The 25,464-nt window shown below is 31.1% G+C and overlaps 2 protein-coding genes, 1 long non-coding RNA gene and 1 other non-coding gene across 4 annotated transcripts in view; 2 read left to right on the top strand and 2 right to left on the bottom strand.

Annotated features, from left to right (window-relative positions):
* Nucleotides 1-1,033, bottom strand: part of LOC106684891 (E3 ubiquitin-protein ligase RNF10) — an 18,883-nt gene extending 17,850 nt beyond the window's left edge. Inside the window, exons 1-2 of the mRNA XM_014427210.1 lie at nucleotides 668-1,033; nucleotides 252-424 (exon numbers count right to left, since the gene is read on the bottom strand). Of these exons, the coding sequence (XP_014282696.1) occupies nucleotides 252-424; nucleotides 668-761 (267 nt within the window). The 5' untranslated portion in view covers nucleotides 762-1,033. The remainder of the gene's footprint in view (nucleotides 1-251; nucleotides 425-667) is intronic.
* Nucleotides 1,034-1,294: 261 nt separating this feature from the next.
* On the top strand, nucleotides 1,295-18,247 carry LOC106684892 (pre-piRNA 3'-exonuclease trimmer). Its single transcript, XM_014427211.2, has 12 exons — nucleotides 1,295-1,560; nucleotides 1,633-1,867; nucleotides 6,259-6,546; nucleotides 8,453-8,660; nucleotides 8,746-8,844; nucleotides 8,918-9,028; nucleotides 10,697-10,793; nucleotides 10,946-11,045; nucleotides 12,785-12,871; nucleotides 15,977-16,065; nucleotides 17,933-18,031; nucleotides 18,108-18,247. The coding sequence occupies exons 1-12, from the start codon at nucleotides 1,430-1,432 to the stop codon at nucleotides 18,163-18,165; spliced, it is 1,602 nt and encodes a 533-aa protein (XP_014282697.1). The 5' UTR covers nucleotides 1,295-1,429; the 3' UTR covers nucleotides 18,166-18,247.
* Nucleotides 8,868-18,224, bottom strand: LOC106684893 (uncharacterized). The gene is made up of 5 exons (XR_010843599.1): nucleotides 18,090-18,224; nucleotides 15,026-15,248; nucleotides 10,570-10,696; nucleotides 9,082-9,208; nucleotides 8,868-9,007 (listed from the first exon to the last, which is right to left on the bottom strand). It is a non-coding gene; the product is annotated as an uncharacterized lncRNA (long non-coding RNA).
* Nucleotides 18,248-19,340: 1,093 nt separating the features above from the next.
* On the top strand, nucleotides 19,341-19,412 carry TRNAA-UGC (transfer RNA alanine (anticodon UGC)). Its single transcript has one exon. It is a non-coding gene; the product is annotated as a tRNA-Ala (tRNA).
* The last annotated feature ends 6,052 nt before the right edge of the window (nucleotides 19,413-25,464 follow it).

Raw genomic sequence — 25,464 nt, 5'->3', positions numbered from 1 at the left:
ATGTTTAAGCAATTTATAGAACTTGGTATGCCAATACTTTTGGCAATAGCATTTTACCAAGACCCATAAACTAATGATTCATTGTTTAAAATATATTACAATGGTTTTGAAGGAAAAATCTGAATAATAATACATTCAATAACATGTACAATGAATTATTTAAATTCATTATTCATAGGTTCCAACAGAAAGCATAAATTCATTAATCCTTCTGGAAACGTCTTTGAGAAGGAAAATAATGCAATAATCACCTGGGAATTCTCCTTTCCACAGCCATAATAAAAACCCCTTGGTTTTGGTCTCTTGTCAAGAGCCTTGCTTTTCTGTGGGATTGGTTTTCTATTTTGATCATACTTTGATCCATTTGAACCAGCAGTTTCTCTTTTACGACCACTCTTGAGAAACTGTTTGCCATTTGTGGTATCTGAAATAAAAAAAAGTTCATGCTGGTTTGCAATAGAAAAATTCTAATGTATATTATAAAAGTTGGCAAGAATAAATTTGGGAATAAAATTTGATACAATAACTTTTTAAGAAAATGAAGTACTCTGGTACACAATAAAATGCAATCACTTCAAAACAATTGCAGCGAAATTAAATTGAAATAGTAAACGTGACGTCATTGATATGGAGTACAATTAGTATTGCATTGTCTTACAGAATATACCTTGGGTCTTTTTAGATTCAGTGCAGTTCCCCTTAGTAGGGCCCTGTCCTGAACGAACCGAAGGTTTCTTGTCCATAGTAAGATCCTCTAACATCTACAGTATCACAAAAGGAGATTTTGTCTCCGGAGAGAGGAATGGCGAATTGCTTCGATCCCAACATTTTCAACAATCCATGGTTTCAGCACACAAAATGAAAAATGAAGTACTATGCCGCTTTAAGAACTGATCAATTATAGAAGTGAGTTGATAAAATTTAAAACAATTAATGGGGGAGAGACCCTCCCGGTCGTCGAGAACGACGATTACAAATAACTTTACTTTCCCGTCGCAGGTGACGCGACGACCTTACAGCAACTAACAAATATGGCGTTTTTCGGTGAGCTCATTCAATGCATACTTGATTGTCAATAAAGGATAAGATATTTTTAATAGTCCAAAATACTTCTATTGAAGCATTTATAAAATTTTTAAAATAATTTTATAAACTTACTGCCTTTTGAAATCTAAAAGTTAAACATATTTGTAATTATAATAGTCTTCTTCATTTTGTATGGCAATTCATCATCGTTTGTTTGATAACATCGATTGACATGAGTACTCTCCTCAGCTTGGAAGGTTACTGTTAACAGCTTTTGAATGATAAATAAAATTTGATAATTATAGTTGTGTACATTACGATTATCTTTATCTTAATTTTACGGCGTAGTTAATATTACAAATATTTATTTCTCATTTTTAACCTGACATTTTTGTATATTTAAATGGTTGAAGCTACTAGAAAAAATTTTGAAGACGTTCTTAATGAATTGCAGTATGAAATTAAAAACTGCTCCTTCTTTTCTTTAGATTGTGAATTCACTTCACTACCAGGAGATAAATATTTTGAAAATAGGTAGGAGGATAATATATCAAGATCAAAGATACTGGTTCTACCATTTTCCTTTTATAAATATTTTTGTTTTAGTTTCTTTGATTCTGGAGAAGACAGGTTCAATAAAATTCGGAATAATTTAGACCATGCACTTATTCTTCAAGTAGGGATTACTCCATTCAAATACAATAGGGACTTGAAACATTACAGAGCTAATCCATTTAAGTTCTATGTTTTTCCAAGAGTTTTTGGACCATTTGATGTTTCATTCCTGTGTAAATCTGCAACTGTTCAATTCCTTTGCAATCATAAATTTGATTTTAACAAGGTATATTTTTTTTTGTATTACTGATTGGGTACTTTCCTATTTGTATTAATGCCTATTATATATGCATGTTTTAAATGTTGATAAGATTATTCAGTGATATTGATTAATATTCTATTTAAGTTTATGTGAATGTTGGCTTTGTGCAATTATTACAAATTTTAGTTAGATCTGCTACTAGAAATGTTTGTTGAGCTTAACACAGGTAGTTAACTTATATTTCCTGGTGATCTGAAACAGAGTAATCCTCTGAATTGATGCCAGCTAATTTCTGTCTGTCTGTGGGGTTGTAGAACCAGATGGAGTCCAGAATGCACCACCCACATTACTTAATCATCAGTTCATAGCTTGAATCTCTCTTGCTGCCTGCTATTTTTCTTAGGGCATCACATTCAGGTCATGTTATTGTTTGACAGTTTTGCAACTCATCTTTGGATAAGAATGGAATTTGAATCCTCCATTACTTTCTTTTGCCAGTTATCATTGTCCAAAAGAACCTCTCTCTCTAGTTCTTTGTATCAAGCAGTTTTCTGGCATTGTTAACAAAACATTGTTCCTTTATTTATACAAGATTTATGGACAAGCAGTTGCTTTTTGGTTTTAGTTAATATCCATGACTTTGCTACATATGTCAGGACTGGATGGATTGGGGTGGTGTACATTTATTTGTTTGTAAGTAACGCAGTGTAGCAACTTCTTTCTTTACTCCAGTGCCCAAAGTAATCTTAATTCGACTTCATGATCCTACTGCATGTTTCAGTTTACATGTAACTCCTCATAGCACTATAGGACTCCAATGGGAGTCTTGGCCGAAAAATAAAAAAAAAATAAATAACTTCTCATACCTAGGATGCTTCCTAGATTAATGAATCCTAATAAATTTTCTTAAGGTAGAGAGGAGTCCTCTTCCTGTGATCACATTTATAGGTTATCCCTCTGGTGATGGGTACTAACAATATTTTATTTAGTTTATATTCAATGTAAATGAGGTGTTGGATATTGGCTAAAAAACATTCTAAAAACACAATACTGTAATATGTATAAAATATAGTGTACTAAGTTCAAAATAAGTTGAATGTAGTGTTACCAGCACTGTCATAAATTTTGTTTATTGATAACATGCCTATCTTCAGCAAGCCAGATAAAACAATAATGTTGATTGACAGAAAAATATGAAATGAAACGATATAAATAAATTACTATTTTAAAAAAATTTTGCTCATATTTCCAAATAGTTATAAGATATTTTATTACACAGTATACACTATTTCATTTAAAACTTCAATCTGCATCACATAAAAACGTTTTCCAGGTGATCACAGTCCTGATTATCAGCTACACTAGGAGTCCTTTAACATTTACCTGCCTAACATCACAATCGTGTTCTCCTAATACAAGCTATCTTGTATTAGGAGAGCATGATTGTGATGTTAGGCAGGTAAATGTTAAAGGACTCCTAGTGTAGTGGATAATTAGGACTTCCTGACTTAGAAGTATAATCACTTTTGGTTTAATAAGAGCAAATGTAAAAACAATAAATGACGTAGCTATGGGTTCTCAAAATTAAACTTGTTAATTTAGAGGAATTAGTTTCATCTAGTAGAAAAAAGATGAAACTGTATTATTTTGTGGAGCATATTTTATATTATGGAGATAATCTGCTTCAAGACAATTTTCAATAAGTGTCTAACTAATATTGTGTAAAAAAATTCCATCTTTCACTACTTTTCTTGTATAGTGGTACATCTTACACAATGCTAATTTTACTGATCAAGCACATGAACATTTTATAAAATATTGACATTTAAGTTTATTCTAATTTTTTGAATGTTAGATATTTGTGTCTCTTAGAACTAAATTTATGAAATAAAAGTATTGTGTTAAAATTGTATTGGGCAGAACGTTACCTATTTTTCAAGATGTGCTGGTTTTAAAAAAAAAGTCTTATAATTATTCAATTTATGTTTTCATTGTAAATTATACAATATTTAAAGAAAAATTGAAAAAGAACACAGAAATTATAATATGAAAAATTAAAATCCGCAATGACAACACACAAGATACTATTTACAGGACTATTATTCATCCAACAGTCACCTATGGCAGTGAGACATGGGTCCTAACAAAGAAGATGGAGAAATGACTGCGCACCTGGGAAAGAAAGCTACTAAAAAAAAAATATGGACCAGTATATTCTGATGGAGAGTGGAAAATTAGAAAAAATGAAGATTTAAGAGCATTGTATAGTCAGCCAGACATAGTAAGTGTAATAAAAAAGGGAAGCCTGAGGTGGCTCAGGCATGTGCAACATATGGAGATGGAGCATCATCTGCTAAGGAAGCTGCTTGAAAAGCTGGGTGGTACCTGGAAGCGTGGACGTCCCAGAATGAGATGGCTGGTGCCGATAGACTAGCCTGGGATGTAATCTGTGATGAGGCCCATGCCCTTCAAGGGCAGTAACACCGATTTAAAAAAAAGGACAAAAGACAATTGAAAAAGATCTTAAATAATTACAGTAAAAAAACCCATGAAAATTTTCAGGCTATCATCGAATGAGTAGTAAAATTTCGGGATACGATTGCTATTTATTAAATCCAAATTTTACATTTTTCTTTGGACCAAAGAATGATTTTTTTGAATTGGCATGTCTTGGGTTTAATTAGGCAATAGTAATATTAGGCTTTACTTCTTTAACTTTTTTCTCTAAATATGAATTTTTGTAATATGAGAAATTGATATGAAGTTTATGTATTGTGTGCTGTTATAGGTTTATCATAAATTGATTTTTTTGATATTCAACACAATTATCACTAAAATATGAAATCCATTCAATCATTTGTTGTCTTTACTTTGTTTTCTAAGAATCTAACCACAGAACTACCAATCTCATTTACTTCATGCTATGTTTCACTTTCCTGCCATAGATAGACAAGTTATATGTTGAATTAAAAAAATTGTAAAGTTCAATAAGTTTAGTTCTAAACATGTAACTTTTTGCGAAAAAAAAAATTTCTTTCAGTTTCTCGCATAACAAGATGTGTCACTCACTATTCAAGAAAATTAGAAAAAAAAAATCATGAAACAACAAAACTTACTTATGCCATTGTCCAAGAAAGATCAAGTATAGTTTCAAACTAGCACATCTGTTTTCTGGTAGAATATTACAGAAAATGATGATGTGCTACTCTGTATGGTGAAACTACACTATTTTTGGAACACCTTAAGCAAAAAACATTGTTTTTCTTTTTGGTTGTGCCACTATTCAAGAAAAGCAGCGATGTTATGAAAAACGTTAAAAAGGTCTCTGGTCTATTCATACTCATTCATTCATTAAAACTAGCCAATTAGTGACAAATTTTGTTAAAACTCTCTCTAGAAATAAATATTCACATGACATTAGAATAAACTCAAAGTTTAGGATGCACTAGTAATCAAGATTTTAATAATCAGTTGATAATTGGGTTGCTGCTAAGATTTACAACTTTGGAATTTGTCAAAAGGAGTAGTGCTCTCTGAGAGTATAATAAATTATCTATGAAATTTTATGTTTTAAAATCATCATATAAATTATTTAATAGGAAATTTAAGGGTTGCTCAATATATTCAAAGAATTTAATATATTTATTTGTTAATTTCGTAGCAAGTTTTTCTTCCTTCTTATTATTAGAATCTAGTCTTTCTGAAAGAGCTAACTTTACAGCATGGTATGCTAAGGTAAAGACTAGCAGTTAATGCAAACAGGATGTGACGGTAAAATAAGTTTGGAAGATCGCTGATTGACTGTGTGTATTAATAAATGAAAGATGGTCTGAATGTGGTAAAATAAAAACTCAAATAGTGATAAATTTAATTGAGCCGTTTCGCCCCACATTGCAGGGTTTAGTCAGGGCTAAAAAATATACAAGTACTTAACATAGTAAAAAAGTAAATGAAAAATTAAAATGGTATACAATGAAACGTAAAAATTAAATAAGAAAAACAAAATTTTTTTTCTTATTTAATTTTTACGTTTGATGCGAAATGGTTCTATTAAATTTATCACTATTTGAGTTTTTATTTGACTGCATTCGAACCATCTTCCATATAGTAAAATAATTCTGTATGTTGAAAACAGCCGAAAAGTAAATGAACAGTTGAAAATAGTTTTATGAAAAATAAGGTACAGATAAAAAATATTATATAAATTCTCCTTAAACTGAAAATGTTATCAATTATCGACAAAATCTTTGAAAGCACAGTGTATTGATGTAGAATTCTATTTCATGTGTTCCTGCCTTCCTGTTAAATTAGAATAAAATTATATTTACACTTTTAGTTCATATATACAGTTATAATTTTAAATAATTAGTATATATTAAGATTTAAGTTAGTGAATTTTAATTATTATTTTCTAGGGATTTTATCAAGGAATTTCATATTTAAATCGGAATGATAAGGAATCCATATTAAAACTCCTTTATAATGGCAAATTGTTGAGTTCTTTAGAAGAGAACTTTAACCATGAAGAGATCAATGAAATTCTTAGAATTTGCGATCTTGTCAATAAATGGACAGGGTCTAGTTCAAAGGGCAGTACTATTGACTTCCCTATTGATCCTTTCAACGATTCTTTTAATTATTTATTACAAGAGAGGATTCGTATGTTTAATAATCAAGTCTGGACCTACTATGAACAAGATAAGGTAAACATTTATGTTTTACATTGTTTGTAATTTATTTACTGCAAATTTTTCAGGAGTTAACAAATAAAGTCAATCTTCTTTTCTAATTTACTAAACCTAATAACTTAGAAAAACAAGAAAATTTAAACAGTGACACATGTCTAAAACAGTTGGCCACCAGTCACACGGATTAGTGAATTACAAAGGGGCTTTGTGTTTGTTGAACAGTGCGATCATCTAAAACAAAAAAATTAATTTATTCAAATATATGTATCTAAACAACTTTATTTATTTGAATGAATGAAGTTTATTATCACAATTTTGTGTTTTAAATGTGTATATGTATTTATTTTTTAAAATTTAATATGTATGCACATATAAACATATTAAAAAAAAAATGTAGATAAGACTGTTTCTGTGAAATCCCAGAAAGGCCAGAACAAAATATAAACTCTTTGTAGAAAATTGCATATCATTGTTCAAAAGTCTGTTTCTGTTTCATTCTTTACAATAAATCTCAAATTGGAATGGAAATAAGGAAATGGATATAAAGATTATTTCTTTTAAGCGATGGCATGTTGTTATTTAAGTTTTTCTTAATTACAAAAGATTAATTTTTTGATATCTACTTATTTTAATAACATACATATTTATATAAAACCTTAAAACCATTAAATGTGGTTTTCTTGATTTTCAATATTTTGTAGGTGTCCATTTTGAGGGGTTAATTTATCTCTCAGTATCAAAAATTTAGCTGTTTGTGTCCGTTAGAGGTTAGTCCATTTCAAAGAGGTTTAAATTCCTGTGCTCCGAGGTTCTGGATATTTAAAAATTGTCTGTAGGTAGGATTGTTCATTGCAAAGAGGTGACTGTTGTGAAAGATCTCTCTGTATTTTATGTTTTAATAATCTACTATTTAAAGTATATACAATTATCTTAAATCTATTTTATCTGCAGATTCTTATATTAAAATACAACTGTTAAATGCTTACTTGCGTTATTGGCCAGTGATTTTCATAGTGAGGTTGGGTCAAAAACTTGATCATTAGTTGATTAGGCTCTGCTATTCATGCTGAATGGGTAATACAGCGATTGCTACTTGAAAGACAGTATAGGGATCCTCCTCCCCCCACTTACTTATAATGATATGATTACCTTTAACATCAGCTAGGTCTTATCCTTATTGAAATAGCTTGACTGGGCTTAAATGATAATTTTTTCTTCATCATCTTATCTTTCTTTAAAGTGCCTTTAATTTCATAAATTTGGAAAAATTAACAGTTCAATAAATAAAGGAAAAATAAAAATATCCGATTCCTAGAGGCAAAGACAAGACCACCCGCTCTTTCTCAATTGTACTACAGCTTTGTTAAACTGTTGTATTCTGAGCAGGAACAAAATTTATATTTGTTATTCCCACCTCAAGAAATCCTAAAATTAGAATTTTTATAGCAACAGAAAAATACTAATTTTTACCTTCCCTTGTCTTTACATTTTTTTTTTTTATTTGAAAATTATGAAAATAGTAATAACTTCAACATGAGCCCACTAATATATACAAAGTTTGAGGAGATGTAGGATGGTAAGTGAACGCTATGTGGTGCGCTTACTACACCAGATTTTGGCAGTATTATACATAGTAACTGTACTTTTGTGCACTATCTTTGTTTGTTATTTGATAGGAAGAATCTATACTAGGTAGGTGACTTATTGAAAAAACAACTAAGTTAAATTTTAACCTTTGAAAATGCAGCTCATCATTTCCATTGTATTATTCCATGTGAGCAAAACCTATTATGTAAGGAAAAAACTGATTTATTGTAAATTCATAGATTAAAATTAGAAAAAATATTAAAAATTAATTATTTGATTTTTTTATTTACCAACGTTTTCACTATTGAAACTAATATTTTTTTTCTTTTTTTAGATAGTGGTTAAAAATATAACCAAACATGAAAGATTGGAATTCGAAGAAAAGGAAAAACTTCCTCATGTCAAAGAAAAATTCATTGATTCACTCTTAGGTTTTACAAAGGTTTTTAATTTGTTAGCATCTTCGAAAAAACCATTAGTAGGCCATAATTTATACTTTGATCTTTTAATTATGTATCATCAGTTTTATGAAGATCTGCCAGGTAATTGTTTTGTTTATATAAGTTATTATCTATTGGTCCATAAAAGAGTAAAAATGATTTGACATTATTTTATGTTATTTTCCAGCTAATTATTTTAAATATAAAGAAAATTTAAACAGATTATTTCCATGTATATTCGATACGAAATTTCTCAGTTACCAATTACATCGTACTACAAAACAAAGTAATCTTTATTATTAATTATTTCTTTTATTCACTATTCGTGGGATTGGACTTATTCCTTATTTTTAATTCAGCACTCTTACTGAAGAACTCACTTGGCAGTTTATATGAACTATTTCAAGATGTAGATACCAGATACTATCAACCTTATGTTCAGCTTGATCCTAAAAGTATTTATTCAGATTGTAAGTATTATTGATGTATTTTTAATTTTTTTTTTATCTACATTGTTGATTACTTTATGCTCTTCTCAGTGTCAACTTAGAATTAAGATTTACTTTATATTAGGAAAGCAGTGGTTCTGAACCTGTGTTCAATTTCTAGTCTAGTGGTCCGCAGACTTCTATGAATTGGGAAGTACTGTTCTGAAATATTATATATAGAATTAGACATTATCTTGTGAGATTAAAAATTATTAGAACTTTTTTATTATAACATAAATTATGCACTAGTTAATTGACTTGGAGTAAAATTGAGCTAATAATTTATTTTAAATATATTAATTTCTTACAGTATATGTTTTACACAATTCTCAGTTTTGCTGATGACCTTGTCATATTCGCTGTAGATGGCCTACATTACAATATAAATATCATCCAAGAAGATCTATCCAGCATCAACAGGGATACACAGAAAAAACAAAATTCTCCTCAGAGTCTTGGACCCTTTCCTCTAAACATAAGAGGTAGAACCAGACAATAGAGATGAGGTACCTGAGAAGGAAAGACCAGGAGACAGGATCCGCTACATAACAATTAGGTCAAACCTTGAGGTACAGCTGGTAGAGACCACTATAGAACAGAATAAATTAAGATGGTTTGGGCACCTGCTTAAGATGAATATGGAAACAGCCAGGATTAGATATGCATGGACGGAAGAAGACTATCACACCAGGTTCACCTGGGAGGAAGGTATGCAGGAAACATTCAAGAAGTGGGGCTGGACTGTAGCATGAGGAGAGAGCTGGTATAGGAGAGGAACATTTAGTCCGAATTCTATAGAGGGCATTCCCACACTGCAGCAGTAGAAAGGGATTCGATTATGATTTGTTTTTGATCTCGATTATGTTTTAACAACATTTGTTTTACCCTTGGTACATTCATATCAATGCCTTAGGATTTAATCTATCAAATCAAAACAACAAGAAACTATTTTTTTAAATTTGTTTGCTTCATCATTTATTTTACCAACAATATCAAAATAGAAAACAAAAAAGTCATTTTAGCATAAAATATTGAGTAATATGGCTGAAATATCAAATCATATATTTAATGCATTCATAAAATCCTGAATACGGCTTATGTTATCACATGTATAAAGTTTATTTGGTTTTGAATCCATTTTACATTTAAAGTTTGATATGTTTAAAAAATTAGGTGCTCATATGTGATAATCAAAATTACAGGCATCTCTGGTTTCACCATGATTGTAATTGCTCAATATTCATAATATCCACTACGATGGGGGGGGGGGGGAATTGGGCCGAATACTGTAGTTAAAAATTCTTCTATTGTCAACTCCAAATTCACAGAAATCTTTTATTTTAAATTGTTGACACCAAATGGATTCCAGGTAATCTTTTTTAAAGTCTGAAAAGAGAATTGCTGTATGATTTCTAATCCAGGATTGTTGCTGCATATGGCTAATTTCTACCCAAGCCATTTATATGTCATCAATTGTATAAGTAAATATATTTATTTTATTTTATTTAAACAAATAATCATACCTTTCTTGAAATTACTGGTTACTGATCATTTCTTTTTTGAATTTTTTTTCATTGTATATTATTGGAAACTTTTTTTTTCAGTAATTATGATTATAATGTTGTTCTCCTTGTGAAATTTTGTTTTCAGCTGTAGAACAGAAAAAACATGATGCTGGTTGGGATTCATATATGACAGGTTTTGCCTTTTTGAAACTAGCCGATGAGTTTGCTCAGATAAAGAGAAAGTATGTTGTTTGTATGTTTGAAATTTTCATTTATGCTAACGATAATGGAAGTCATGATTGGTGCTGTTTCAGATGAATATTATCATGTTTTATTAAATCTTATGTTCCATTTAATTCATTCATTCTTTATAATTGAATCTTTCAATTTCCAGTATCAAGGTTACTGATGACCTAACATTCATCGAATTACTTGCCAGTATAAAGGACCACCAAAACAAAATCAACATTGCCAGGGCCAAAGTTTCATATGTGGTTAGTTGGTAAATTCTCTAAAAATATTAGTATAATATAGACTAAACTAAATACATTATTTTATTTAAATTTATGACTGAATGTAATTATTAAATTAATTTAATTATTGTCCTACTTAACTAATTTATCATTCAATTAGCAGTAAAATTACATAGTTAAATAATAACATTTTTTAAGTCCGTACCTGTCTGTGTATGGGATTTTTATCCTCTGAATCCACCTCACTACACCTATTCTTATCTCTCCATGAGGGTGCAGTTAGGTATTACTTCATTGAGGAAAATGGCTGAGTGCCATCTTATGGGTTATCTTCACATGGTTCTCATAGTCATTTGCCGCTTCTTGTTCCTTCCATGCTGGTTACGTCCTCTAGCCCTCTCTTCTGCTCTCAACCTCTTTAGGACAATTATGGTGAATTTCTTCACCACTTTCCAATAATCAACAATTTATTTAATTTTTATACAACTTATCTGGGGCGTCCATTTAATTTATTGGAACATGAATGTTTTAGAGTGTGGTGCAGTCCAGTGTCCGATGAGCACCTTAGTGATGGGGCTGCACCTTATCCATCCGCATCTGCTTGGTAGGTCCAGCCCTCCTGCTCTGCATCGATCATCCTCCTGTACGCCAGCCTCATCCAGCTCTCCTGGTCCATCTGAATTTTCTTTTTCTGGTGACTCCCCAATGCTGGGTGAAGTGCATTGGGCCTTCCATCCGTAAAAGGACTCCCTGAAGAAGGGATAGTTATCTTCTTATATCAGACTGGGGAGGTCCTACTCGGTGAGGGTGAAAATCTCTCTTTTTTTCAACCTTGCTTGGTGACCATTCATGGTGGTATAAACCACCTACATGTTCTACTGTTTTAGAGACTCCGCAACTGGAGAACTGGGGTCTATGGTCTTTCTGAAGCTCTGCTGCTTTCCTTGGAACCCTGTTAGGATCTTTGAGACCCAGTAGTCTGGAATAACCAATTTAGCCTTCAATCTTGCATGGACGGCTTGCCACTCACTGTCCATTCTACTCTTCTATTAAGTCCTCCCTCAAAATCTTCTTTCACAGATTCGGTGTCTCACTGATCCGCTCATGGATCTTCTCTGGCAGCGATACCAGCCCCTGCCTCTTCACTTCGTATTTAACAAAATCTTCCTTGAGGGTGAGGTGAAGTGTCATCACTCCACCCAACACTTGCACCGCCTCATGCTACACCTTTCTGTTGGTCTTCGTGGCCCTCAGCAGAGCCTATCTCTGTATGGTAGTGAGTCTCTTCCTTTGTGGCTGCGTGAGGGTTTGTGCTCAACACAGAGGATCGTACCTAAGGATACCCAATACCATGACTAATGAAGCCTTGTAAAGGAGCAAATGTTGGGTACTAATAAATAGTTTTATACTATTTTTGTACCTTTCTTGAACACCACCCGGACCATATTCCCTTCAATGAAATATTCTTCTATTTTCTAATTTTCACTAGCACTTTCAGAAATAATTGATCGAATTGTCAGCATAATGAATAATTATTTTTTAAAATAACATTTCTATTTATAAAATTGTTCATAGTTCTTGACACCTTCAACTTTTATTTGGTGTTGATTATCATAAGTTTAAATGATGAATAAGATGTAGATGGTGCCTAATATAGCATTATATTTCTCCCTTTTGTAATTCAAAATATTTAATTCTTATCAGATATTATAATTAAAAACATAAATAATTAATTAATGAAAGTTTATTCTAATATATAGAATCTGCAAGGTAAGGATCCACCTTCTACAAGACCTCCACTTCTTCATGTTGAGAGGATTGGCAAGCAACTGCTCACTAAACTAGAGGTACCTTTACTTTGTCAATCAAATCATTGTTGGTTCACCACCATTGTTTGCTTTTTGTAAAATAGATTGTTTTTTTTAGAATTAAAATTTATTTTATTTTATTATGTATAGAAAAAAAGGGTGGAAATGAATGTACCTCTGAAACTAGTTTGAGTGACCCAAAGATTAGTAATAGCCTGATCAGGAATGAACCTTTGGACCTGAGTGCTCAACATTGATGAGGATCAATAAGCATTGTTATATTTAAGTCAGTATATTTGAGAGGTGTAGATCCTTGCTGTGAACACTTTTCAATTAGATGAATTGTCTTGCAGAATTTCAAAGACCTTCCAACATTATAAGCTTGATAAATGGATATATTCTGTGACTGCATGTCATGTCAACCTGCTACTAATGTTCGTGCTTAAAGTGTTCCAGTAGTATTTGACCTTTTGACCTATGTCAAAAGAATAAAATATTTGAAAAGCACTTTTTTTTTTGTTCCTACACCACGGGAAGTGAGCTATTATGCCATTTTCCCTCTTGCAGTCCAATACAATTTTACTTTTCTTCTTAGTTGGTCCGCATTCTGCTGAATACCTTCCAGACCAATACACGTTAAAAGATGGTCTCCATGTCTCCCATGTTGCATAGAGAACATATTGGTGAATCTATGATGCCAATTTGATAGAGATGTTTTTGCAGCAGATCATGTTCTGTTACTAGGTGAAAACAAGCCACTCCCTCAGCTCTGCTAAGTTTGCCCGGGAATCGTTTATCAGTAGGCTCTCCCACTTCTTTTCTTCCACTTGAACTTTGTGTCTAGCGCTTGGTCTGCCCTTACAATAAGAACTTATCATTGATTTTACTGTTCTGTAGGAAAGTGGCTGAACAGGCTGGTTCTCTGCACAACTGAGCTTAGGCAACTTGTCAGCTTATTCAATACCATTTATACCAACATGGCCTGGTATCCACTGCAGAGCTATAGCCCTTCCTCTTTTCTCCATGATAGCAGCCATGTTTCTGCACTTTTCTTCCGTGGGTGACCCTGCTACACCTGGTGTTGTTAATTTTTGTACTACGGCTTGGGATTCGCTGAACATCTTCCAGTGTTGTCATTGCTGTCAATAGGGGCTTCCATCCCGAAGCTAATAGCTAGCATTTCTGTATTATAATTGTCAAATCCAGCTCCAATGGGAAAGGACAGTTGAAAGTTAATTGAGTATACACCTGCTCCAGATCCCTTATTGACACCGGACGCAGACCCATCGGTATAAATGTGTTTTTTTTTTTTATGAGGGTCGGTGGAAATCTTCCAAAGACATGGATAGGCCTATACCTAAAACCACCACCCTACACCTCTCCATGGGACCGGCATTCATGCACACTGCTTCGTAGGAAACAGTCCGAAAAGCGCTAACCTTAAAGAAACCCTGTGATAAACTGAACCCAATTTTCTCCTGTATGATATGGTAACCATCGCTTCTTTCCAAATTGGGGATGCATATAACATAATGGAGGGAACAACAGTAGCAAGGAGCCTTCAGCTACTTTCTCTTGGACCTCCCATGTTTGGCATAAGGCGTGACAAAAAGGATACTACTTTAGCAGATTTGGCACTGATATACTCCATGGTATAAATGTATAGCCATTGCTCTATGGGGTATAGCTCATAAATTGTTTTTAGTGCAGCAGCTCTAAGCTCGGATTCAGGGCAATATTTCTTGATCTAACCACATGCCAGTTTGAGTCGCCCGTTGACTTCAGCAGAGTTGTGCTTTGGCATGTAGGAGATGCTTATATGGCATTTGCATCATGCCAATTTCTATTCAAATTTATAATTTTTTTATGCTTTTTAATAATTTAATTTTATTTATTGTTTCTTTAAGAATAGAAAAGTTGATTATGTCTAGTATAATTGTTCATGTTTGATTTCAAATAATGCTAAAGAATATATAGTACAAATTACTTATAAATTTTATTTAACTAAAAGATGAAGTATATTTAATGTATTTTTGTTTTTTGATATGTAATACCAACAGAATGAAAATCATTTGTAGTGATACCAATTGTAAGTAACATATTATAGGATCCCCAGAGATTGTTTATATCGTTATTGTAAACAGAGAGTAAGATTAAATACAACTAGCTCCCTGTAATTCTAAGAATTTTTACCTTTTTGCGAACTTTTGAGTCTTGGGAGATATATTTTTTCTTGAGTTATTTTGCTGTAAAAGCAAATACAGCAAACAGAAATAATAATTTCTGTTGTGTAAATGTTCTTGCAAACACTTCAATAGCATTTCAGCGATGATGTGTGCATTCAGAGTTTTGTGCACCGTTGGCTCTAGCATTGCTCCTCTCATTTTTCTAGTTATGGAATAATAAAGCTTTTGACCTGATGGAAAAATGTGCCAGTAAGGAGATTGTTTATTTAAAAGAATGATATATTTTCGATTAGTCATTTAATTATGTGTAAGTCAATTTAAAAAAAAAATTCTTATTCATATTTGAAGTCAGATCCTCGTGATAGACACTCATATTATTTTAGGCCAAACATTCGCTAAATCATCATATGTTCATTATTACTAGACACACTGGTCCTACCTTTCAGTTCCTTTATTGACCTTGACATCTACTATAATGAACCCTCCAAGTATCATCCTTCACATTCTAATATTTTAGTTACTGTATTATGGTGCATAGAGGTCTCTCAGTCTTATAGAGTGCTAGATTAAAGAAACTTATGCTTTATTTATTCTCATTTATTTATTGAATTCCTGCCCTAAATTTGTTCTAGAGAATATACCTTGGTAAAACTATGCTTCTTACTGCTACACTGAACTAAAGACATTGTTTTTCTATTTTAATCAAAATTACTTCCGAAATTCTTTTCTTTACAATGTTTTATTTTTGCTGTATCCTTTCTCCTTTGTTGAAGGAGTATTACTTAAGTTGTTAGTGATTCCCCATAAAACCAGATCCTTTCCCTCTGGATTATGCCTATACCTTTCACACATTACTTGAATTTCTTTTAGTGAAGAACTTATTGAAATATTTGGAATGTTAATTTATGAATTTTATGCCTGAATAACATTCATTTAAAAATTTGTTTTTGTTTTTCAGTTGGATGTTTTTTTTAAAAAATATGAACCTGTTCATAAAAAGCTCCTGAACAATAATTCAGCTTTAATTGCAGTTCCTAATTTTTCAAGGTATGATTAAATTTTAGTTATTCATCTATTGTATTTAATTAAAAGTTATATAGGTCCAATGGAAATTCTTTAAGCAAGAATGAATTTATGCAGTCTGTCAATTGAGTAACATCAGAATACGTTAATAGAGAATAATAGAGTATCATTCTACGTTGTCGTTTTAAAAATTTTGAAATAAATGATTATAAAATAGTTGTTGAGTGTTTCTATGGTAATTTTGTATACTTATTCTTATGCTTATCAAATATTGTTGACCTTGGATTTGTTTAAAACCAAAAAACTTAAGAAATCATCAGTTTGGATTAAAAAAAAAAAACTCCATATTTCTATATATTATAAACAAACTGAATATTTTTACCTCTATAAATGGAGTGACTTTTTATATTAATCAGATATATATATTAATATCGCTTTTTAGACAATTACCGCGGAGACTGCAGAAACAGTATGGAAAAAGCAGGATAGATCTGTGAGTAAAGTAAAGTCCTTGACAGAGTGAAAAAGAGAGGCAGGAAATAAATATGAGAAAGAAACATTGAAAGGAATACCTCAATACTCATTTTTCTGAGACAATCTCATAGATCTGAGGCAATCTACTAAAAGTATAAAGATCAATGGGAAAAAGTGATAGAAGTAATAATAGAGTCTAAAAAGAAAATTTTAGAAGCAAGCTTGTAGAAAAATTCAAAGACAACCAGAAATTCTACCGAACACTGAGAGGAGTGTAAAAGAGAAGGGTCGTGCCCCAAAAACAAATAGGACAATATTCTTTCATATGATGAAGAAGTAATGGAAAGATGGATTGAATATTTCAAGGAACTACTGGATCATATTCAGAGAGAAGATGCTCAGTGTTATTTCCCAAAAATTAGGAAGAAGAGGACTAGCTTATAATGGAGGTAGTAATAGATGTTATAACCTCCCTAAAACTCAGATGAGCTCCTGGTACAAATGATATATGTAATGAAGAAATATTTCGAAGTAAGAGGTATAGAAATCTTCCAGAAACTCTTGAACCTGCTATGGAAAGACAAAAAGATACCTAAGGACTAGGAAATATCAATAATAGTTCCAATCTTCAAGAAAAGCAACAACAGAGAATCCAGGAGTCATTGAGGCATCTTCCTTCCTCAGCATCCCAAGCAAAGTCTATTCCAAAATCCTAGAGAAATGCCTTAGAACAGGGACCAAATCACTCTCATATGAAGAAAATTATTGATTCAGGTAAAACAAAATCTGTCAAGCGATAATAGAATAAGAGACAGATTTCCAGTATCTTGGATCCCATCTGAATGAGTATGGATGGTGAGATAAAGGAGAGGACATAGGTAGCATGGAGATGCTTCTGTTGTCTGAAGGAAGGTTTCCTGGAGAAGAAAAAAATTTTCAAGCATACAAAAAAAGTAGTTTATAAAAATCCATTCCCTCCAATCTCAACTAGGCAGAGAATTTTGGACCCTTACAACTAAACACAAGTGTCAGATCCAAGTAATGGAAATGAGGTATTTAAGGAAGTTTGAAGAAAAGACAAAGAGGCCTTGTGAGTAATACTATGTACGATCAGAGCGAGCTTTGATATGAGACCTATCAATGAAATACTGGAAGAAAATCAAGAACATTGCCTGAGGCTGTTCGGACATGTGCCCTTATGTCAGTTAACTATATAGCCGGAGCTCCTTTTAAGATTGTCACAGAGGGAGATAGATGACAAGGAAGACCCAGGAAGGTGTAACTAATTACCTTTGTCACTTTAGTGATTTCTTTCTTCTTTCTTTTTAGGATTTGGATTTATCATTTTATTTTTTAGCTTATTATTAGTCTTCTAATTATTACAATTTCAACTTAAAATAAATGTTTTCATTTTTAGCTTCAAAACTATATTGAATGACTTTCATAATTCAGAATTATTAAAAGTGGAGAAGTACTCTATAGCTCGGCATAATGCTAGTATCAGAGCTTGTTTTGCGTAAGTATATCGTTATATTTGTATCATAATTAGTATTTGATGATACTTTTTATTTTACCTGTTTTTTGTTTTGTAGGGTTGTTATCATCGTTCCTCTAGTTTTGGCAGCTTGGGCTGGTTACAAATTTAAATAGTCACAACTACAAATGTAAATAAATGATCATTTAATTTTAATGCAATTATTAACATTTTTTTTACCTGGAAGTTTTTTGAATAAATATTTGAAAGAAAAAAAAATTAAACCTGTATAATTGTAAATAAATTGAAATAAGATACCATGATATTTTTGAAATAAAATCATTTGCTTATTTTGTTTTATAAAAATTTACTATCCTGGTTCCTTAAATGATTGTTATGCTCTGAGATATAAGTAGATAATATTTTTAAAAACATTCATTGATTACTTTTTTACATGTGTATTCTTCCTAGATATCAACATATTTACAGCTATTAAACCTATGATACCTCAAAACTGACTCATTATAGGTATCTTTGTCCGATCTGTTACCACTCTTACACTTTCTACCGATTGCCTTGCTTTTCTTTCGATAGCCTTCTTTAACTTACTAGACCGTAATTATTATACTACTATTTAGATATTTTCAGTGCATAGCCAAAGTGACCTATATGCATATTGTCGGTTTTCTTACTATTTTAACTTTGCTTTCTATTCTTTTTACAGTACCATAAAAAACTGATTAAATATATGATTTCACTAATTAAAAATACAAAATGGTCAATGGTCATGTATCAAAATTATCTACACCTTACATCTGAAACCATAATCAAAACCAATTTTCAGATTCACCTCTTTTGTATTGGATCAGCATTGTATTAACCTAGTATAATTGAAGATATCCAAAAAAAAAAACTATCATAATTTTAAGTTTAAATTAAAAATTCTAAATATAATTTCAAGAATTAGTTAATTTTTGGTTTTGTTATGAAAAACATATCTCTAATATATTGTTTTTTATTGGGGGCTAAAAATACAATATTAAGAGTACTTGTAGATTGGTTTTGATTTTTCCAGCTGTTTTTATGACCTGTTATCATTCAATTTATTTATAGCATTAATTGTATTCATGATTGTGAGTATATAATGTGTTTGATAAAAACCTAAAATTGATTAAACAACATTAGCTAGAATGCTATTGAAGCTAGTGAGAAATATAGAAAGTATTTTGCAAAAGGAAAATTAAAAAGCTACAATTTTTATTATACAATCAATAGTAGTTTAAAGAAGTTATGACCAAAAAAAAAAAAGAGTACAGGAAGTACTAAGTATTGATATTATAGGAATCTGTACGGGGATGTAGCTCAGTGGTAGAGCGTTCGCTTTGCATGTGAAAGGCCCCGGGTTCGATCCCCGGCATCTCCATTTCCTTTTTTTTTTTTTTTTCTAATGTTTCGATTATTTATTAGTTTTGTACATAGGTACATTAAGAAATCATCTTTATAATATCTATAATTTTGATTCTAAAATTGAAATGTAATTTGCACTTTCGGCTACATGAAAATAAAATGCAGAACCAAAGGGTTGATTTGTTGGTATCACATTTTGTTATAACATTAAAGGCTGCTATTTAAAATACGCTATGCAAAGAACGATTTAAGGAAAAAATTTCTTTTAAATATTCAAATTCAATAATATTTATCGTCATAGATGTTCAAGAGTTTCTACCATTTTTTGAATATACATTAGTAATACTTCACATACACAACATTAATCACCTGTTTATATTATATGCCATATTTTACTTACAAATTCTTAAATGGATAAAAAAACCTCATGGACCCAAAAATAAAATGTATTCTTAAACGATCACAAAAACAATATTAGTGATTGAATTTTACTCAAATAATTCTAAATATGTAGTATGAAATCAGTTACATGTTCCTTAAGTTTTTCGGCATCCATTTTTATATTTACGCTAATTCATTATGAAATTATTATTATTTTATTTTATATAAGGTTGGAAAGAAAATTTTTAAGGAAAAATTCAGAATTAAAAAAAAAAAATTCTGATGAAAATAAATAAATGAAAAGGAGGCTTAAACCCTAATTCTAGATAACACTACTAAAGAATTTGGTTCGGTTTTAATGGTAATAAATAGGAATAAAAATTATCCTGAGAAAATATAACCTTTACCCAGGGATTAGATGAAATCAGCTTTAACCACGATTGTTAAACCACAGGAGAGATAACTAGAATGAATAATAAACTAATTTTAATACAATTTTTTTTTATTTATCAAGAAACAGGCGATTTATATTATACACAAGAAAGAAAATATCGATTTTCCTAATATTTCGGAAAACCTGAATTTTTATATTGTGTTAGGGAGCAATTGTTATATTGTGAACTTTATTACATAACTGACTTCTGTTATGTAATAAAGTTGTAAACTTTGACTTCTGTTATGTAATAAAGTTGTAAACTTTGACTTCTAAGTTTAGCCCTTTGACATCTCTTGCATTGGTCCCAGAAGAAATTAATAGAAGCTGAAGGGAATTGGGGTTTCCTAATCATATTCTAGAAGGTCAAAAATGCAGTGCCAGCATAGTCAGAAAAGTTTTAAATATTTCATAAATAGATGCTAACCCTTGACTTACAAAGTCCGGGTAGGTGAATATTCCTAATGAATGAAGGAATGACAAGAGGAATCAGAAATGACTGATGAAGTTCCAAGTTCTGAAATAATAATAATGATAAATCACCACAATGATGGCGGGTAATACAATTCATCATCCAAAAGCATATATGGATATTAATAGAGAATATAGTTTCAATTGAAAATTCGGGCCAAAAACAACGCAACTCTATAAAACAATATTTTCAATATTTTATGGTAAGTATTTTCAAAATTATCGTTCATGATGAAATAATTGGGCGGATGTTACACTATACTTAATCTTAGAAATCCTTTGTAGCAAGATATATAATATGACAACCACTATGAGACTTTGTTGATGGAGAAAGAACTGTACGCATGGGCGTAGGCAGAGGGGAGCCACGGCTAGTTTACCTATTTGAGGTTTAGCGAAGAAGTGGGGAAATTACAAATAAACAGAGGAGGAAGTACCTTTCTTATTTGAACAACTTGCAATTTGGGACAGCCTGGGTATATAATTTCCCCACTTCTAAGCTAAATCTCAAGAAGGGTAAGATTTTTTATAATATATAAACAGGTAAACTGGCAGGATCATTTAATCTCTTGTCTAATATTACAGTAGGCAAATATATGAGATAAATGTAGAAGTACATGTATTAGATATTACATACAGTGTAAAGAGAGAGATCAATATTTACTCTTTTATAATTAACTAAATTTGCATTTTTAAAGGCAGATCCAGAATCTTTACAATACAATTTCTTCTAAGAACTTTCATATATTTGTTCTATACTAAAGAATTTCTCTGTAGAACTGTCTAGTTTTATATAGACATTTTATAGATTATAATATTAAAAATTACAAATAATTCTATTTTTTTTATTGTGTGTTCGCATCCACGCCAAATTAGGTTCGTAATTTTTTTAATTTATTTATACAGCTGCTTCCTCATCAATATATCAATAGTCATCATCAACCTCTTCCACACAAGTAATTGAAAACTTATATGTGGGTACTTATATTAAAAAATTTCTCTTAGGAACTTCCACTCTCAGAACTTATATAACAATTGTTTTTGGCGTGAACTTGTACTAACAGAACGTGTTTATTTGAAGAACGCTATCAAAAAACTATTCAACAACATAAACTACGGAATAGCAGAGATAATAAGGATTTCTACTTAAACTAAATTACTTAAGAAAGATATATCAGCCTAATCTTGGCCAGATTTACATAACCCTAAGTTATGTGATAAACTATGGTAACATTAGAGTCATAACAGCTTTAAATATCTAAAGATTTATCTTGCAAAGGAATCAGGAAGATTTAAAAATAACCAGGGATCTGTGGGATGAATAAAGAAAAATGATTTAATGTAAAGAACCGTTGGAACATACACTGCACAAGAGCAAAATATTAAACAGTCGACAAAAAAGAAAGATGGTTGCCTTCATTGATTTAACTAAATCAATCTATCATATAAGTTTACTATTTTCTTTTTTTTTTTTCTTAGTTCTCAAAAATCTAGGGGCTCCCCCCTGCTCCTATCTCTCTACGCCCTTGCGTACTGTTCTTTCTCCATCAATAAGGTCTCATAGTGGTTGTCATGTTATATTTATGAAATATTTAAAACTTTTCTGACTATGCTGGCACTGCATTTTTGACCTTCTAGAATATGATTAGGAAACCCCAATTCCCTTCAGCTTCTATTAATTTCTTCTGGGACCAATGCAAAAGATGTCAAAGGGCTAAACTTTGACTTCTGTTATGTAATAAAGTTCACAATATAACAATTGCTGCCTAACACAATATAAAAATTCAGGTTTTCCAAAATATTAGGAAAACTATATTTTCTTTCTTATGTATAATATAAATCGTCTGTTCCTTGATAAATAAAAAAAATTGTGTTAAAATTAGTTTATTATTCATTCTAGTTATCTCTCCTGCGGTTTAACAATCGTGATTAAAGCTGATTTCATCTAATCCTTGGGTAAAGCTTATATTTTCTCAGGAAAATTTTTAATTCCTATTTATTACCATTAAAACCGAACCAAATTCTTTAGTAGTGTTATCTAGAATTACGGTTTAAGCCTCCTTTTCATTTATTAGCTTATTGATACTTTTTTTTTAATTCTGAATTTTTTTAACTAAAATCTTTCCGTAAATATTTTCTTTCCAACCTCATATAAAATAAAATAATAATAATTTCATAAAGAATTATCATTAACATAAAAATGAATGCCGAATAACTTACTACATATTTAGGAGTATTTGAGTAAAAATTCAATCACTAATATTGTTTTTGTGATCGTTTAAGAATATACTTTATTTTTGGGTCCATGAGGTTTTTTTTATCCATTTAAGAATTTGTAAGTAAAATATGGGATATAATATAAACAGGTGATTAATGTTGAGTACATGAAGTATTACTAATGTATATTAAAAAATTGGTAGAAACTCTTGAAACATCTATGACAATAAATATTATTTAATCAAGGCTATTCAAAGCGATAGGTTAAACAGGTTATTTAACCTATCGCTTTGAATAGCCTTGATGAAGCCCTGCAAAGTGGGGCTAAACGTCGGACATTAAATAGTTGTAAACTATTTGTTTATTTTTGGCCGCAACCTGACCATCTTCTTCATTCTTTAAGCTATACGTCAATCATTTATATGTATAAAAGAGTAAATGTTCATTTGTGCCACAATTTTTGATTATTAAGGGTCAAAATTGGATTTTGATATAACATTTAACATCTTTCGATGTTAAAAAAACTTAAATTATATCATTAGCCATTTATCAGATTCTACATACCAAAAAATAAAAACTACCTAAATGTATACAAGAGGAAGCAAGGTAAAATGTTACATTTTACTGCACTACATGTAGACATATCCGAGTGCTGGTAACTATCTAAGGAGAAGTGGACCACTTCAGCTTTCTCTTTACTCAGTTATTTCTCTAACTAGAGGGGAAGGAAGATGTGGTTCGATTTTTTAAAATAAACTGGCTGTGAAAGAATAAAACTTTATTAGAATAGGAATTTTTTTTTTTACAATAATTTTGTGTAAATATAAAGAGTATACAAAGAGAAAGAAACACAGGACCTTTTATTTAATAACAGGTTACACTTGGATAAACTCTGAAAAAAAAATTAAAATAATAAATATAAATGTTGTGTATCACATATGATATTATATATTAATAAACATAATCGAGCAATATTTAAAAACGCCTGAAATTGAAAAACGGTATGAAACCTTCCACTCCCGCCCTCCGTGGTAGCCTCATTTATCTGACCTTTCGACGGTGACCGTTTTTCAATTTCAGGCGCCTTTTTAAATATTGCTCGATTTAACTATCTTAAAGTATCCTCTTCCCGTTTTAAGCGAATATTTCAAATGTGATATAGGACCGTCGTTCCCTCGGGATCTTAGTGGGTCGGGTCCGGCGGGGAACGATTGCCTTTTTTTCTACTATGATCTCATTTAATCGTTATATATAATATGTGTTATAAGTATATATATCCTTGAGGATCAGTAAATAATAGTGAAGATATAGTATCAATAAAGTCGACGTTTCGAGACTTCAAAACAGAAAAATAGTTCTATGAGAAAAGAATTTTTTTGACTGATCCTTATACACTAAAATTTACAGAATATAAATTAAGATTGATATATAGGAACATTAATTACAATTATTTTTTAGCTGATGCATTACAGTATGTATGTAATACACAACTAATAACTGTAATAACCACTAGAACTTTTCAAATAATTCTCAGCAACCTTAAGTTTGAGAAAGGTAATTGTGTTTTTTTTGTTCTTTTATGATTGGTGATATTAATTGTGTCTTAAGTGTTTATATGATTGGAGTTATATGGATTTACATTTTGAACATCCGATTTTTTTGATAAATAGCCTCATTCTCAACTCCGGTGTTATAATTTTTTTGAAATTGTTTTTCTCGTAGTGTATGATTTTGGGTAAATCAAATTTGAGTCTATGTTCTGTTTGCTTGAAATGGATGGTGATAGCAATTAGGTCTGATTTGTTAGGGTTTTTTTTATGGTAGTATTTGTGTTGCTAATCCTTACTGGAAAGCAATATCCCAAGATAGATAGGCATGGAGAAGGCTGGTTCGGAAAGCAAAAGATATACAAGGTCTGTAGAGCTAACCGAAAACAAAAAAAATGTATCTTCATTATAAAAATATTAGAACGATTCCGCTACAATAGGAAATGAAGATCTTATCATTGAGGAATATTTAAAACTACAGTTTAAACATTTTCCTAAATGGAGAGGCAATAATCATATTTTTTATAAGGAACTAGTGCAAGTGGAGTGTTTCAGTAAGATTTCAAATATGAGCCCTCTCAATAAACCATAATTTTATCTTTAAGGGACAAAGTAGGGGAATGTTCTTTTCCTCCGTGCGGGACCATACACTCCTCTCTGCAGAGTGTAAAATATTATCGAAAGTTTCTTGCAGGATGTTGAACCAGATTTTATAAACCAGTGATGTTAGATACTATAAGTAGCTAAAAGGAAACATCTACCTGATCTAGAATACATATTAATCTTGCCGGACACATCATAAATTAAGGATAACGGGTGACTGAGATATTACCCTTTGTCTAGGCTATATCTTATCCAAAATAAAAAATCCAAATTAAAATCAGAACTTGCTATTCTTATTTTAAAAACAATTCTCAGCCACTGCTGATGAATGGGTGTGGAGTCTGGGAAGCGGCATCCTTTACGAAAAGGAAAAATTTGCAATCTTTTCAAAATAAAGTCGTAAGCATTGCAGTAGA

The sequence above is a fragment of the Halyomorpha halys genome, unplaced genomic scaffold, assembly GCF_000696795.3.
Source record: "Halyomorpha halys isolate HHAL.00 unplaced genomic scaffold, Hhal_1.1 Scaffold626.1, whole genome shotgun sequence".
NCBI classification, from domain to species: Eukaryota; Metazoa; Arthropoda; class Insecta; order Hemiptera; family Pentatomidae; genus Halyomorpha; species Halyomorpha halys.
This window is presented reverse-complemented; position numbering and strand designations above follow the sequence as displayed.

Excerpts from the sequence above, each read along its gene's own strand:
- LOC106684892 (XM_014427211.2), top strand. The coding sequence starts at position 1,430 with ATGGTTGAAGCTACTAGAAAAAATTTTGAAGACGTTCTTAATGAATTG. Across the intron at positions 8,661-8,745 it reads GTTTTATGAAGATCTGCCAG|CTAATTATTTTAAATATAAA; the intron begins GTAATTGTTTTG and ends GTTATTTTCCAG. Across the intron at positions 11,046-12,784 it reads GGGCCAAAGTTTCATATGTG|AATCTGCAAGGTAAGGATCC; the intron begins GTTAGTTGGTAA and ends TCTAATATATAG.